The 18,258-nt window shown below is 36.3% G+C and overlaps 1 protein-coding gene across 9 annotated transcripts in view; it reads right to left on the bottom strand.

Annotated features, from left to right (window-relative positions):
- The window catches only part of CAMK2D (calcium/calmodulin dependent protein kinase II delta), a 306,496-nt gene that overhangs the window by 9,144 nt on the left and 279,094 nt on the right, over positions 1-18,258 (bottom strand). For all 9 annotated transcript variants that reach the window (XM_039220002.1, XM_039220004.1, XM_039220005.1 and 6 more), the window contains one exon: positions 2,358-2,433. In XM_039220002.1, the coding sequence (XP_039075933.1) occupies positions 2,358-2,433 (76 nt within the window). The remainder of the gene's footprint in view (positions 1-2,357; positions 2,434-18,258) is intronic.

The raw sequence follows: 18,258 nt of genomic DNA, 5'->3' as shown, positions 1-18,258 counted from the left end.
TCATCTAAGGGTCACTGTACTATGATGGATCTCTTTACCTAACTATCAGAGAGAGTCAATAGATCTGAAAACCTGTTAATCTGTTCTTTCTTCCTCTCTCCTCTGTATACATGCATTTATCGCCTGTCATAGGCTTTGGATCAATAAAGGATTCACAAAGCTGCCACTTGATGTATGTGTGTGCGCACACACTTGCTCTGAATAGGTGTTCTAAGGACCAGTCGACAGGTCTTTACCAGTGTATTTTACCACCTGAAAAGCTCCCAGGGAAGGTCCTGTTGGATTATCCCTGGGCCTGAGTTGGGACATCAGGCCAGATTACAGACCTCCACAGGTAAGCAGATGTAATTCCACAGGACTGCATTATTTAAAATACCTAACATTAACCTCTCTTAGAATATAGGAAATGTCCCAGTTTTGCCTGGCTGCCACCACCACCAAAATATACCTTTTTTAACTATTCATAGGAGAATGCCATTACAAAAAAATATGTATTTTAAAATAGTATCATGTTTGGAGAGCACGTTCTCATGTTTGCCTACCAAAATTATTAGCAGAGAGGACAGAAGAGCAGCTTCTGTAGCAGAGTTCTCCACAACTTTGTTTAAAAGGGAGCTCTGGTGTCTGACAAGAGGTTTCTTTTAGGCAAATCTTACTATTTCAAGTGCACTTTATTAAATCATGCTTGCTCTGAATAGCTGAAACACAAATACACGCATATGCATGTGTTTGCATCTATATGCATATACACATTTAATTCAAAGAAGCAACCCTGCATTTAATTTAGTTCTTACACCCAATTACTCTCTTCCATATTTTTTAACAGATGATAAAAGCAATACCTTATATAAAATTTGGGGAAAAAAAGGCAAGAAAAAAACCTTACACTCAATTTCATCTCCCAGGGGCAATGTCCTTTTTTCCTTTTTAAAACCAATTTGGCATATCTCATTCTATTTTTAATGTTTTTCATGTAGTTGGAAGAATTATGTACATTACATCACAAGCATTTTGCCATATTGCTAGAAACTGCATGAACATCCACTGTATCAAATGTACCACATATTACTTACTGGTTTCCTTAATATTGGACATATTTTATTTACTTTGAGAGAGTGTGCATGAATGGGAGGGGTTGAGAGAGAATTCCAAGCAGGCTCTGTGCCCAGCTAGAGTCTAGATCTAACACCTTGAGATCATGATCTGAGACAAAATTGAGAGTCAGACGCTAAACCAACTGAGCCACCCAGGTGTTCCTGTACACATGATAAATTTTTTATCAGTAAAATTAAAGGATTAAAACAATTTGAAACTTTAGAAATAAATAAATTTGAAGTAAGTACTTTATGGTATATAGGAACTAAATGTTCCTTCCAGCCACTGCCGCCACCACCAACCTAAATGTTTGCCTCCATTTATACTTCATCCAGTGGTAGAAGAAAGTCACCATGGTCCTACAGTATCTGCATCCCTCTGCTTCTCAGCAATTTTTACCCTTGCTGATCTGATTGGCAGAAAATGCTCTTGAATACATATTTGCATATTTAGGCTTTTTTTTTAAGTATTCAAGTTTTATCTGTTTGGGTAGCCTAATCATTTTATCTTATTTGTGATTACTTCCTCTGCTTTTAAACTTAGGTCTTTCCAATCAGAGATCAAACTCAGTCTTTTTGCATTTAACTCTTTCATTCAAGAGGAACTCACTCATATGGATTAAGAGGAAGGCTTGGACTGATTTTTATCTTTGTCCAAATAGCTAACTTGACCCACATACTTTGTGAAATAAGCCTTTATGCACTATTGTTTGAATGCTTTATTTGTATTTGATTTCCTTTATATACCCCATGGTCCAGCAGTTTATAAGCTTTAAGCATTAGAACATTTTTTCAAATAAATTGTTATCTAAGAGACAAACTCATAAAAGACACAAAGATAAAGCTGAGCCGTGCTGGCTGAAGAGGTAGAAGGCTGCCTCATGCCACCTTCTAATCTCTCTTTTTCCCAGCATCTTGACAGAGCTGCGAGGCAAAACATTTCTTAAACAAAAAGGCACTTTCTGTGTGCTTTCCTGTCTCTTTGTGTTTGCTCTCATGGATGCAGCTCTGCCTGGAATGCCTTCCCCACATGGAGGAGTGCGTGATTACAAGTCTGTGCACCAACCAGGAGAGCACAGACTTGTAATCTTCCTATCAGAAACCTTGTGTTTCCTTTGTAAATACTATTTATTTGTGAAATAAGGCTATCATTGACCTCAAAGCTGGGGTTAAATATAAATTCCAGTACACTGAAGAATGCACTCATATATAAAATATATTTTGTCATAAGCATGAAAGCAAAATACATGTGCCTCTACTCACGTGTAAGCTTCAAAGTCCCCATTGTTGATAGCTTCAATCAGTTGTTCGGTGACTTTGATAATTTCTTGCTTTCGTGCTAAAGGCAAAGATAGAGTATTTTATATGGATTTTGTCCTTTATTCTCATAAAACTCTAACGATATTGCTATTTTTCTTAAACAGGGTTTTACCATTTAAGGTCCATCCCTCCCCAAAACGTGGTGTTATTCTCTCTACAGTCTTGCTGTCTACAGTGTGGCGATGAGCATCATCTACTTCTTTTGGGAGGCTGTAAAACAGATTCTCAGGTCCTACTCCAGACCTGCAGATTCAGAATCTGCATTTTAACAGGATCTTTAGTCACCTAGAAATTCCAGGCTATATTTTTAAAGTAAGTTCTCACGACCTTTATCAACATAATTTTGTAAATGTGTTCAGAGTACAGAGGATGTTTTACACTGAGACACTTTAATAATTATTTTCTTACTGTTCTGCTCAACCAACTCTGCAAAAGGGAATGCCTACACTGTAAATACCATCATATTTAGCCAAATGGCCTTCAGTGAACTCTGTAAATCGGAAAACCAACATATGAATCAATATGTGGACATAGGCACATAATTAGATGGAACCTCCCTGAAGAGCTGTCAACTCTAACACCAAACATGCTTTGTTTCTATATCCAGCTCACAATTGGTAAAATTATTATAGTTGGCTTGGCTCAAGTCCCATCTATTCAGTGAATTCCTTCCTGATTACATTTCCAAGTATTCCTTGCCTTTTTTGAATGCCTACAGTGTATCATTCATTTGGTAATTAAGCATATGCTATGTACCACGACACCTTTTTTAGTTAAATCATTACCGGTTTTATATTGTTATTAAACTTTATTCAGTGTGTGATGGTCTTTCTAGTTAAATTAAAAGCTCTGGGGGGGGTGGTTTGCAATGGGGTGGAGGGAGGCTATTTTTGCATCCTCTAAGTTTTATACCAATGTCTTTAAAATAGATGCTCAATAAATTTGTGCATTTGATCAACTGCCATTAATGACAATCTTTTTATTTCAGAATTCTGTAACTAATGAAATTAATGCATAAGAGTTTTTAAAATTAAATTTCTATGAGTTTTGCTTTAAGAACATTGTGATACTTCCTTAACTTACTGGAAATTAACTAGCAGAGTCATGAAAGTTACAGCCATTCTATCTTAGTAAAGCTGCTATTCATAATAGAAAAAGCTGAAGTCTGGTTTTAGAGGATTTGTTTTTCAAAGTTTATTTATCTTGAGAGAGAGAGAGAATGACAGTGCAAGCAGGGAAGGGGCAGAGAGAGGGAGAGACAGAATCCTAAGCAGACTTTGTGCTGTCAGCACAAGGCTCAGCTGCGGACTCAACAACTGTGAGATCATGACCTGAGGTGAGATCAAGAGTTGGATGCTTAACCGAACAAGCCACTCAGGCGCCCCATTTTGTTATTGAATAAAAGCAACCAATATGTATTTTTAATGAAACTGATTATTATTAAACATATTTTAACCACAAAATTAAATGCTTATGTTTTCTAGGTTATGATATTCCTTAATTAAAATATTCTGTAAACCTGACCTCATTTATACTATATGAGATGACCCTATAAAGTAAGATTTGTCCAGGGGTGCCTGGGTGGCTCAATGGGTTAAGCCTCCAACTTCGGCCCAGGTCATGATTTCATGGTTTGTGGGTTCGAGCCCTGCATTGGGCTCTGTGCTGACAGCTAGCTCAGAGCCTGGAGCCTGCTTCTGATTCTGTGTCTCCCTTTCTCTCTGACTCTTCTCTGCTCATGCTGTCTCTCTCTCTCTCAGAAATAAATAAAATCTTAAAAAAATAAAATATGATTTGTCCATAAAATGGTTGCTAATAATGCCAAGGTTGATAATATAAAAAATCACTATATAGGTTAGATTTTATAGTTAGTTAAATAATTAATTTTCATTTATATTAGGAAAAAAAGAACAAAGTTACTTAGCTCCTTCACACATGTAAAACATTTTTTGCCCTTGTTCATTTGATTTATGAATATCTAATATATCCAATGCCAAAACACACTGACACAAGTAGTCGTAGGGAATAATTCTGTAATAGGGATGCCGCCAATGGCACATTTAGCTTAATTTAGTTAGGCAATAAGTGATTCATCTTTTTCTGGCCTCAACAGTATGAACATTTGGCAAACGTGCATGACAGCTGACCCGATTCTGGAATATAAAGGACACTGGTGCTCAGAAAAGGAGATTAAGAAATTGTGACTACCAAAACTTCCTCAATATTAAACCTTGTTTAAAGCTAATAAATTTTGTTGTTTGCTAAGTAAAAAAACCACAGTTTAGAAAACAATGGCAAGTTTTAAAAATGAGATGAGGGAAAAAAATGAATGTAATATCAGTGCCCTTTTTAGAGCTTCATTAGGCTAAGGCTCAGTTTATAGAGCTTGAAAAGTTCAAGGTCACTTTCTGAATTCTCTGAACATCTCTGCATTCCGTAATAAAATATGGAATTAGAATACCAGGAATAGGTATGGCCATCTCTCACACTGGGTCCCTGTGGAAATACTAGCTCTTTAATAGTTTACATGCTACAACTGGCTTAATTTTTGTCCTGCATAATCAAAGCCACACAAATTGCCTTCTCTCTTAGTTCTTAGGCTCAGAAACAATGGTCCTTTAGCTGGCAGCACAGCAAGTGAGTGTTAGTGAGAATGCTTCTGTGCTGCACCATCAGAAAAACAACATGACAATCTGGGCTTCAGGGGTGCCTGGAACTCAGGAATCTTTAGAGTGCTTACTTCCCTGGGGCAAAGGAGCTTGAGTGAGTCACAGGCCGCACATGACCACTGACTCTTTATAAAGGAAAGCAGAAGTCTGGAAATGAATCATTTGTACATAGTAGTCTACGGTGGTTGGGACTACTCCCACAGTGACCTACAGGAAGAGTGAGGTTTTGGTGCTGGCTAGTGAGCAGTGAGGTTAAAGGACAGTCACTGTGCTAGGTGCCTGGCCGTCCATCTTCTGTAGAAAGGGGCCCCTATCATCTGGCTTTCCCTCTTCCTAAATATCAAGTAATGACCACTCCGGAATTCAAAGTGAGGACAGCTTGTGAGGTGTCACTAAGTAACAATTAAGATGAAGGAGAAGTATATCAATATGGCATTCCCTGAATACCATAAGTTTTTCCACCTTGAGCTAGCACTTTAATCACAGGGAACTGATTACTCAGTTTTATTTAAAGAATGGAGGTGCTGAAGCCTACACCTACAATCCTGAAGTAGTTGTGGGGGATTTCCAGGTTCCTAGGAGAAAGGCAGGAGAGAAAATATGTGGGAGAGATGCTTCAGATTCTAATTGCTTCCCATGCAACCATGCAAAAGAACTAGGAACATTTTCATGTTCAAATTCATATTCTTTTTGGCTCTTTTACTTTTCTAAAGAGAAAGAGTAAGATAAGAGTGTGAATGGCCCCAGTGTTAAAAACAAACCTGCAACACAAGAAACCCTGGGAACTGAGAATAAGTACATAAGAAAACAATTGATAGACCTCAACATATCTCAAACATTATCAGATCTGATCAACAGTGATCAACAATGCTCAGATATGCAGACAAACATTACCTACTGGTTTAACAGGTAAGTACAAAGAATATAGGAACTGCCCAAGGCACAGTGTTTGCTGATTACTCCTTCCCTCCATTTGAAATACTCTTACTTCTTTCCTGCTTTTCTTAATAATTGTGCGCTCACATGGTCTCTCTCTCATTTGCTATGTTATCTATCTTTACCTGGAATTTAAATGTTTCAATTCCTTTTAAAGGTTCAATTTGAAGCCCTCTTCTCAACATACACTGTATCCTTATGAACCTGTCCACACCAGTGTTTTTATATCGCCATTTATGTCCCAGTGACTCCTACATTGTTACTTCCTTTTTTCTAGTCCTTTCCTCCACATCTGTGTGTCAGTGCCTAGTTTGGAATCTTCATTTGGATATCTCAAATGCATCTTGAACCCAACATACCTTAAACTGATCTAATGAACTTCTACCTGCACAAATCTATTTGCTTTTCCAGGGATCTCCCTCTTGGTGAATGGCAACATCACCATCCAGTTGCATAAACTAGAAAGAAGCCTGAGAATCATCTTGGACTCCCTCATCCCACACACCCTATCCAACCTTTCAGGTTCTATTGATTTTGCCTTTTAAAATATATTACAAATTGGGGCCCCTGGATGGCTCAGTTGGTTGAGTGTTCAATTTTAGCTCAGGTCATTATCTCACGGTTTGTGAGTTCAAGCCCCACATGGGGCTCTGTGCTGACAGCTCAGAGCCTGGAGCCTGTTTCGAATTCTCTATCTCCCTCTCTCTCTGTCCCTCCACCGCTCATGTTCAGTCTCTCTTTCTCAAAAATAAACATTGTGTTTTAAAATTAAAAAATGTATTATTCTTTTTTTACCACCATTCTGGAATAAGCACCCATCATTTAAGAATAAATTATTTGAAGACAGACTATGAAATCTTAAATCATCTCGACTCTGCCCATCTCGCCAGACTCATTCAAAGGGTCTTTTACTTTATCCTCTCCACCCCACCCATATAGCCTATTCTCAGAAATTCAAAATGGCCATACTGCCTTCTAGTGTCAGGCCTTCATATATATTATTCTCTCTTCTTGGAGAACTGTCTCCAATCTTTGCTTCCACTTATTTTATCAGATCTCAACTATTATTTCCTCAAAAAAGCCTTCTCTGACCCTCCTTTTAGGAGAGGTCTTCATGTTATAAATTCACACATATCCTAACCTACAACTGCCATTTAAAAGCACTGAGTATACTTGTATTTATATATTTAATTGTGTGAATTTGACTACATTTTCTCTATTTGTAAGCTCTACGAGGACAGATAACTTACCACTGCAGCTCAACATCGAGGATAGTACATGCTTAATATCTGAATGAATAGTGGGTCCAGAACAAACTCAACTGCTTTCTGACTCCCAATCCAGTGGCCTTTCCAACATATAATACTACATGTTTAAATGATGGTCAGAGAGTCTTTAAAAAATATACAAGTAATAAATGAAAACAATTGGGATTTTAAGAAGTATGTCTTACTGTTTACTGACAGTGAAAGAAAATACCCTTCAACTTGCCTAAGCATCAGATTTCTTTCTCTTCTTGGGACTTATTTATTTTTGCTAATGCAACCACAATTTTAGCAGTCTCCCAGCTCAAAACCCCAATTGGGTTACTTATAGACTCTATTCTCTCCTTTCTCATGTTGTCCTCCACGAGTCATATAATTTTCTATTACCATGTATAATGATGTCTCCTACAGTATATCCTCAGCCTCTTCATCTTTTTGCTTGCCCTTGGCAATCTCATTTGTTCCTCTGGCTTTGACCATTTAATGAAGACTGACAAATCTCTATCTCTAACCATAAACCCTTCTGGGCTTCAAGTTCATATTTCTATCTGATTTGTAACCTCTCCAGTTATCCTGTCATTTCAGACCTAGTAGGATGCCCAAGATGGCCCTCAAGTAACTTCCCTGCAAAACCTGCTGCTTCTCTTGTATCACTCACCTTGGGTAGTGACGACATAACATGCTGCTCACTTGCCCAAACCAAAAGCCTTGACACTTCCTTTTCTTTCAATTCTTCATATAGCTGATCACCAGTTCCTCTTCATTCATCCAAATCTTTCTCAGATCCATTTCTTCCTCTTTAGGCTAATGGCCTCTTCCCTGATTCAGGCTCATAGAAGTTTCTAACCTCTCCTGCTCCAAGGTCACATCCCACTCACTCCCACTCTCCACCCTGCACTGTTGCAAAATCATCTTTACAGAATAGAACTAACCATGCCTTTCCCCCACTGTCTAGAAGCCAAAGCCCAATCTTCTTTGTTTTTGAAAGGTCTTCCCACTTTATTTTTCTAGCTTTTACTCTTGACACTTCTTTTCCCCCAGGAGTCCCACATAACCTTTTCTACAACTATACCAAGTGCCTCACTTTTCCTCAACTAATCCTGGCTCTTTAATGTTTTGCCTTTCTTCTTACCATTTCTTCTGTCTGGAAACCTTCAATATTCTGTTCCACAGTTATCTCTTCCTTATAGCCTTTCCTAAGCTCCATTCACAGCCTTTTGGACATACTGCAGTCTTCCTAAAGCATGATCACAGGATGTTCAGACACCTGCCCAGGCAGGAATTGGCCTTTTTCTACCTTCAACACCTAGCACTGAGTAAATGCCTCTAAGTGCATGCACATATGAATACATAGATGAGGTATATAAAATATGTACATTTTAAAACATTAGATAAACGCCAAGTATACTGATGATGAGCACATCTGGTAACAGTTTGAAAGTAACTGTGTTAACTGAAAGGGCACTTATGGGGGCACCTGGGTGGCTCCGTCAGTTAAGTGTCTGACTCTTGGTTTAGGCTCAGGTCATGATCCCATGGTTCAGGGGTTCAAGCTCAGGATCAGGATCTGCACTGACAGCATGGAGCCTGCTTGGGATTCTCATTCTCCCTCCATGCCCCAAACTGCATGTGCATGCTCTCTCTCTCTCTCTCTGTCAAAAATAAACAAACATTAAAAAGCCCTACAAAATCCCCCCAAAAAAGGCACCTATGGACCTTGCATAACTCAGAATCAGCAGAATGACCATGATATGTGAGGCCATGGTATTTTAGTTGCCAAAGTAATTTATATAGGTCTAGCAAGATAAACTAGGCATATCCAGTCAATGTTTAAACTTGTAATTTCTTTTTAAGAGAACTGAGTTCAGAGAAAGATGCTAGTTATTCAAGCTTGAGCTTTCCAGCAGTTATAGATTTGGGATTAAGAAGTGTGCTCAGATGAAACCGCCTGATAATAAACCTTATTCAGGAGTCTATCTTGTCTACTGTGAAACTCAGACTAGGAAATAAACTGTATTTATAGATGCAAATTGATCTTTACCAAAATGTTAGCAGACTACCACACACTGAAATCTTTTAGTGAACTGTGCCTAAAGATTTCTTATTTAATGACTGAAAGTTGCACATTTAAAATTTTAGCTTTTTGGGGTCTATTAGCTCATCAGCAATTCTGCTCATTTACTTTTTGCAAGAGGTATAGTTCTATTTAATTTAACTTCTTCTTTCTTCATTTCTCAGAGGATTGGGCACTCGGCTGCCAAAGACTTGAAGGACAGGGAGGTTAAGTGACTTGCTCAAGTCATCCAGCAAAGTGAGAAGCTGTGCCAGGGCTGGAGCTTTATTTGGCTGAGGTATCTGTTTAATTCACTAATCTATGCTCCTTTCCAGCCCACAGTGCCTAATTCCATATTTTGAAATCATAAACTTAAATGAACCACCTAAGTGCCTTTAAACTTACTCTGGCAAGGTGACTGACTGCTTAATTACTGGGCCAAGGTTGTAATTAATTATTATACTGATTTCACAAAACTGGGTGCCCCATGGTTGTATTGTCTTTTTCCACACTGCCATTAACAAAAGTAACTCTTAGGAATAGTCATTATCTTCAGCAAACATACAAATTAGGATCATTTTCATGCTATGGGTAGTTTATAGAAAAAGGTGCCTATCAACTAAGCTGTTTGGCATTTCCTATGCAATTAACAGCTTGCTTCTTGGTGATTTCCTTTTTATTTCATGAGTTTCATGTATTAACATTCAGGAGAGTATTTTCCATTATTTTGGCTTTTAAAATTAAGCCTAGAGAGGATTTTAGAGTTGACTGGTTTAATCTGGAATTTTTTACTCAAATTAAGAGCTGGAAATTACCAAATTTCTCAATAATGCTTTCCTTCCAACAATTGTTGTAAAGCTCACTTATCCAGAAGTCACCTGTTCAATAACATCAACTACTCAGCTCTTTAATCACTAGTGGTCCTCAAGATTACAAAATGAAATCATTCAAACCATTTTTGTAGTTTGCTCCATAAAAACTGCTCTTAGTTTCAAAGCATAAAATGTTAATTGGGGAAGAAGTACTATTAATCTAAGCCCTGTTAAATTTCTATGCCTTGACAATAGATGATTAACACATATTTAAAAACAAAACTCTAGCACTGGGATCATTTAGTATAAGGTTTACATCTTAAAGTTTGTGAGGATATCACTGAGTTACAAAATATGACCATGTCATTCCTAAAATGACTCTAGATCTAAAGAAGTAAAACATTTACTAATTTTTGTAAAAAAAATTAAGGGATATGTACTTACAAAGATTTTCATTAAAAATGGCTTAAGTAAGTTTTAGAGTACAGAGAAACAAAATGTGGTTATATAGAATATTTGCTTATATGGAAGGATTTAGTACAGCCACATTAAAGTAATTGAATAACTGTTCTGCTATCCCCAACTGACTTGTAGAAGCTAGAAATAGCACAACATTGTGAATACTATTGAGTATTTTAGTATTAAGATGTGTCTGAATCAGATAGGTGTGGTACCACCTCCAGTTAAGACTTGATGACATGGAAGAAGATTTTAAGAAACTGGTTCAAAGATTCACATCAGCTGCTTGAGGATTAAACTGCAGTCTCCTCAATAATGTGGGTTGACCTTGAGGGCATTTTGCTAAGTGAAGTTAAGTGACACAGAGAAAGATAAATACTGTATGTTTTTACTTATATATGGAATCTACCATCCAGACAAACAACTTATAGGAAAAGAGATCAGATTTCTGGTTACCATAGGCAGTACTGAGATAGGAGAAGGGGGAATTGGAAGGAGATGGTCTAAAGGTACAAACTTGCAGGGCACCAGGGTGGCTCAGTCAGTTAAGCGTCCAACTCTTGATTTTGGCTCAGGTTATGACCTTCCAGTTCATGGGATTGAGCCCTGTGTTAGGCTCTGTGCTGACAGTGTACAGCCTGCTTGGGATTCACTCCCTCTCTCTCGGTCCCTCTGCCAGCACTCTCTATTTATTTAAAATAAATAAACTTAATAGTAAAAAAAAAAAAAAAAAGGTATGGACTTGCAGTTATAAGGTAAATAAGTCCTAAGGATGTCATGTACAGCGTGGTGACTACAGCTATCACTGTTGGATGGTATATGTGAAAGTTGTTAAAAAGTCAATCCCAAGAGTTCTCATCAGAAGAAAAAAACTTTTTTTAAACATTTCTTTTACTTTTTTTTGTATCTATATTAGATGTTAAGTGTTAACTAAACTTACTATGGTAATCATTTCACAATGTATGTAAGCCAAATCATTTGCTATATACCTTAAACTTATATAGTGTGGTATATTAATTAGATCTTTAAAAAAATGTAGTCTCCTGGCATCAATTTATATACTTGAATGTAACAAAAATACTAAGCATGCTTAAGGAGTATTTCTTTCCTCCACTGTAGATGAGTTATTTTCTCAAAAGAAGAATAATCAGACTTGTAAAAGAGAAAATGAGACTTAGAAATTTTAAATATTAGAAAATTTTTGTTTTGTTTTTTGACAGAAAGGAAATCTAGCCTTCCCCAAACCCTGAACTATAATGAGTCCAATTAGCCCCTTTAATCAATTTTATGTAACTTCAGCCAAAAGAAGCAGGTGGCTTTATGGTCAAAAGTAATTGTCAAAGTGTTAATGCTCTGTTCTTCAGTATGAATAGCCAGTAGTTAAAAAACAAAACAAAACTTTGAGAAGGGTTAAAAACCTGTGCAGTCCTGAGCAGGCTTTTTTCTCCTCCAATGGTTTCTATGGTGGTTTAGCTTAATATTTATTTTTAATAACTTACTCCATTCCTATATAAAGAGTATACAGTTTGAACCTAGCAAAAAAATAGAATTCAGCATATTTTTGGATAAGTTTATTTGTAACTACACTTTCCTGAATAATTCAACTGGTAGGTTTGTGAGGGCTCCATGGGATGAAGAATGCAAGATAAGCTTAAGAGCATGTTCTATATACTCCAAAACCACTTTAAATCTTTGTTTTGCACAAAGCAAAAAGAAAAAGCAAGCAAACAAACAAAAGCCCTACCAAAATTAATTGAAGTATGATGTTCCTGGATTTGCTTTTTGAGAAGGAATGAGGGTGAATACAGTAAGAATACAAAAAATATTATTCTGTCTCCACATTTATTGAGACCAATCTGATTTTTTAAAGTCTTTTCTGCTTGTCTCTAGGTTCACACAACTCTGAGTCATATTTCAGAATATCTCATACCAATGTTGTCTCAGTAAGGCTGAAGTTAAAGCAGTTTTATCACCACTTTATAGATACTTTAACTCTAAGAATGTCATTTCACTTTTTTCTAAGTGTTAAGTACTTTTACTTGTCCCATTTTGAACCATTCCCCAAAATAGGCAGCAACATTGCCTGCCATTGTGATCCCATACTTTCTAGCTAATTCTCATCTTCAACACCTACAAAAACAGTTGCTGTGCTTCCTTTACAAAGTCTATCATTATCCAATCCATAGCTTCCAGAATCAATAAATGAGAATTGAAAGGGCAGATGAGGTCCAGTGAAATGGGAAAAGAAAGGCCAATTTTCAAAACATATCAGAGAATCCAATCGCATTCATACATTATTCAAGAGTACTACACCTTCTCTAATCAATGGTAAATTAGGGAACTAGTGAAACAAGTTTATAGGACAAATAACATAAATGAGGAGGTTTTTAATTTTGAAAATTATGGAATGACACACTCTCTTGATAAGTCAGTTGTCTATGGCATTGTGGATCCAAACGCAAGGGTTCAATGTAATATATGTGCCTGTATACATGTGACCACTGTTGCCTTCTGAGATCCAAGACCACTGCAGTGAAAAGGCAGAGCTGCAATCAGTCTGGATATAAAATTTACAATGTTTTGTCACAACTTGGAAACCTAACTTAGATTTAGAGGAAAATTACTTACATATACTCCTGTTTTCATCACACACACACACACACACACACACACACACACACACACCCTCTCACAAAATGATATCAATTCTTAAAACTCTTCTCATGTCTCCATGCATTTGACGGATTGCACTGGTAAGACCTCCAGGACCAAGAGTCATTTCTGTGATTATTTACTACATTTTTCAAAGCTTAATTTGGAAAAGTGAAAATATCATATCAGACCAGAAGTTCTTAAGTGAGCTCTCACAGCAAATGCTTTTTATTAAAGTGATTCCTCACATTGGCACTATATAACCAGTTCAGCTCTGTGATATTCTGTGCTAAATTCAGCTTAGGAAAGTAATGTAAAAGTACTTGTTGTAATATCTTGACCAAATTTTACAAACCCAGTAAAATTATTTTTTGTTTAACCAATGTGAATACAGTAATTTATGAACCATATATTTCAGAACAAATGACTGTAAATTTTACTCTAGGATGTATTACAAATGTAAACTATCTTAAATTAACATGTTATTATAAAATGTAACTTAGAATGGGTACATTTTTTGAGTAGGGAATATTGTTTTGCCTTTATCTGTTGAATTCAAATGATGAACATTCATCAAATACACCATTCAGGTTATTTGGTGAGTGATTAACAGTCCACACTTATAAAATCCATATCTATTTAATGATAACTGAGATTAAGACAATAGTAAGAATCTTAAATAGAGAATAACGTGAGTTAGCATGGAAATACTGACTTGGAAGTTCAGCAGGGCAGACCACCAGAAATATCTTTAAAAACTGTCTCTAGCACTTGTATCAACAGATTACACAACATGATGAGAAATGAAGTATAATTTAAATAACACTGATGAGGAAATTCTCCAATAATTCACAACCCTGCTCATGTTAGAAAACTGTAGTACAGACTTTAGGATAACAAGTCTGGGACAGATTTGACCTTCATCCAAACTCATTTTTTTGTTTGCTTTATCCTCCATAACAAGTAAACACCACATTTCATTTTTATTAGCTGTTTATTTAAATGATATTATTAAATGCCACCTTATTCTCCTCTTTTTACTTGTAGAGACTATGAACGAAGACTCCTATTTCTTGAGGAAAGAGTTAAAATACACAATCTCATATACTCAAACTGTAACTATACTGAAAAAATATTTTTAATAAATCATAGTAGTCTCTTTAAAGTAAGCTGCCTTGTCTGTCATTAACGATCATTAACCTTTTCAGAGGTATTTCTCTCCTGTTCAGGAATATCTTTAAATTTTTGTTCATCTTAACTTTGTGTAATATGGCACAACATTTGATTAGAATACTAGACATCTTAGTAAAGCAAGCTAGGTATGGAAATAAAATACTCTATGTTTTAAATAAAAATATTTTTTCTATTTGTATTTTCTATCTATAAGTATAGAGTAAATAAAAATACTCTTTAAATAAAAATACTCTATACTCAAAATTGATACCACCACAAAGTATTTTTCCCAATGGAAGATATTCCCTAGTTCAAATTATAAACAAATGACATTTTGTAGCAGCAGTTTTTTTTTCCTTTTTAAATTTGAAAATACATAATAGTAATGGGTTTTTTGTCTATTACTCAAACTTCCTAAAATCCAAAAATCTCTCCTTAACATTTGCCATCTGTGTTTTGCTAGGTAGACACACTCTAACCACAGGTAGTGATGTTAAAGAAATCAATGATCCTGTAATAAATTATTTAACAAAAAAACAAATAGGTCTCTCACACTTGATCCCTTAATTTCTATCAAGAGGGCTCAAGGCCCTTTGAGGAAACACTGAAATGGATAATTACCATCTCCAAGAGGGATATTTTAGGTTATGGTTCTTGAGACATTTTGTTTGAGAAGTGTGTAATAATTTTGTACATATATGCTTCTTTGTAAATATATATTTTGCTTTTATGGAAAACAGTCTAGAAACCTTTACTCTCAACAAGAATGATCAAGAGAGCCAAACTGAGCAATTTTTTCAAAACACTTGAAAACATTCAAGGATAAAAAAATTGGTTTAGATGAGGGAAGACTGAATAATTAATATATTTATGCTTAATGAAAAACAAAGTAGGTCTCTTAACTCAAAATTTTAAGTGTTCAAACAAAATTAACTTAAGGAAAAACCTCATAAATAACGTATTGGTTTATTAAGTGTCTGCCATATGGTACCATGGAGGGGAAAAAAGCAGTTAATTAACATAATCTACCTTTAAAATTCATCAAAAATTGGGGCACCTGGGTGGCTCACTTGGTTAAGCATCTGACTTTGGCTCAGGTCATGATCTCACAGTCTGTGAGTTCAAGCCCCACGTCTCACATCAGGCACTGTGCTGACAGCTCAAAGACTGGAGCCTGCTTTGGATTCTGTATCTCCCTCTCTCTCTGTCCCTTCCCTATTCACACTCTGTCTCAATCTCTCAAAAATACATAAACATTAAAAAATTTTGTTTTAAATTTATCAAACCTCAAAAGAATACTGTTTCTTTAATAAAAGCCTTTTTAAAAAGTATGAACTTCTAGGGGCAGTCAGGTAAGCATCTGGCTTCGGCTCAGGTCATGATCTCACAGTTTGTGGGTTCGAGCCCCGCGTGGGGCTCTGTGCTGACAGCCAGCTCAGAGTCTGGAGCCTGTTTCAGATTCTGTGTCTCCCTCTCTCTCTGACCCTCCCCTGCTTGCTCATGCACTCTCTCTCTGTCTCTCAGAAATTAAAAAAAAAAAAAAAAGCATGAACTTCTATAAAAAAATGAATATTTCTGTACTTGGGCAGCTTTTATGTTTATGTAAGTTGGCCAGATCCTATAACGTGGATCTTAACAGTTATAAATGTTTACCCACTTATCTGAAATAAATGGCTTAGAAAACAGAAACACTGATTCTAAAATAAAAAACACAGGTCCCTTTAGATTTATAGTCTCTTTTAATTACAAGCCTCTGTGCTTATATCATCTACTCATAAGAAAGAATGGTCAGAAATAATATAATTTGACTAAGCAACTGTCATGAGCCAGGCATTTTACCAAGCATTTAACAAACATTATCTCTAGTGAGTGTTACCATGCTTTATTATTGTTATTATTGTTAGGATAAAACATATGAAACTGGGGGCGCCTGGGTGGCTCAGTCGGTTAAGCGGTTGACTTCAACTCAGGTCATGATCTCGTGGTCCGTGGGTTCGAGCCCCGCGTCGGGCTCTGTGCTGACAGCTCAGAGCCTGGAGCCTGTTTCAGATTCTGTGTCTCCCTCTCTCTGACCCACCCCCGCTCATACTCTATCTCTCTCTGTCTCAAAAAAAAAAAAAAAAAAAAAACATTAAAAAAATATGAAACTGTCACTCTTGAAGGTAAAAAGAAAATTTAAGCTTTGAGATACTATCATCCCTACTGTACATACGACTCAGAGAGGTTTACATAAAGGGTTGGATTACACAGTCCATCAAAGGTTGGTCTGAGATTCAAACACAGTTTGACATCAAAACATATGTGCCATCCAAACAAGGATGAAGATCCTATGTAAGTTACTTTTTACATTTGCAATTTCTATATTTTTAGCTCCTAAATTATGAGGGGAGGGGCAGAGGACATCTGCATACAAACCTATGGAGATAAAAGGTGATGAGATCATAACTTTGAGAGTACTCTCATTTTATTGGCTAGTAGGACAGGGCATGGTGGGTATCCTCCATGCTTCCTACCTCCATCAATTAAATATTTATTATTCCCATTATTACCAAACATTGGTTTAGATACTGCAGATACAGCATGGGACAAAACAAAAATCTCTGTCCTGAAGAAACTTACATTCTAGTAGAGGAAGAGAGAGACATTAAACAAGTAAGTAAAACATATATTTCACATAATGTAAGGCCCTAGGTGAAAAGTAAAGCAGAGAAGGAGAATGGAATTGCTGGAGTTGAAGGCACAATATAATGCAGGGTCATCAGAGTTTGAGAGGGTAATCAGACATAAAAAGAGGAGGCAGCAAGCAACATGGAATGTGTATCAGGACATAACAGGGAGGGAACAGCAAGTACAGAGACTCTAAGGCAGGAACCTACTTGATACATTTCAGGAATAGTGTTCCTAGGTATACAGTATGAGATGAGGCCAGATGGTAAACGGAGGCATGGCTGGTGGAAGTTCTCATCATGGAGGTACTTTTAATTCTAAAATGGCTTTGGTACACTGTATTGAAACTAATATAACACTCTTATGTTAACTATACTACAATAAAAATACAAAATAAAAAAATAATAAAATGGCTTTGTAAATCACTGGAAAATACAGAGTGGAAACATTATACAATCTGCTATATGTTAAAAGTGTCACCCTGACTACTACGTTGTGAAATAGACCATAATCAGGTGATGCTAAAGCAAGGAGACTGGAAAAGTAGTCATGTCAATAATATGGCCAAAAGACAATACTATGTTGGACCTGGGTGGTGGGAGTACAGTTAGTAAGCAAGTGTCAAGTGCAAAAAAAATGTGTGTATTTTGAAAGGGGAGTCAGTTGGATTTGCTGATAGACTACAGGGTATAAGCAAAACTGAGGAGACAAAGAAAGTTCTAAGATGATGACCAAGGAGTATTAAAGGAACTAGAATATACCACAGGCATGTCAAATTCAGTTTTTATAGATGCATTTGATCACAAATACACGAAAAAATGTTGGAGACATGATCTATAGGAATGATGCAACTAGATCAAAGCTTGCACTGATAGTATGATGTAGATTTCTTTTTAAAGAAAACACAATTGAATGTTCAAATCCAAGTGTAGTTTTTAAATTTTCTCATCTAATCTAAAGAGATCAAACCAAACATCCAAAGGTATTTGCATATTGCAAACTGTTTCCTTCGGGTAGTATAGTACCCATATATATGTAATTAAGGATAATATGGCAAAAAAAATAAATAAAAAAAAAAAAGGATAATATGGCACTAGCAGGGACATTTATTTTACCACAGTAAAACAAATCACTGCAATCCCAACAACTATATCAGTC

The sequence above is a fragment of the Hyaena hyaena genome, unplaced genomic scaffold (genome assembly GCF_003009895.1).
Source record: "Hyaena hyaena isolate Hyena2069 unplaced genomic scaffold, ASM300989v1 scaffold_854, whole genome shotgun sequence".
Taxonomy (NCBI): domain Eukaryota; kingdom Metazoa; phylum Chordata; class Mammalia; order Carnivora; family Hyaenidae; genus Hyaena; species Hyaena hyaena.
Note: the sequence above shows the minus strand (reverse complement) of the source record. Positions and strands in the feature narration are given on the sequence as shown.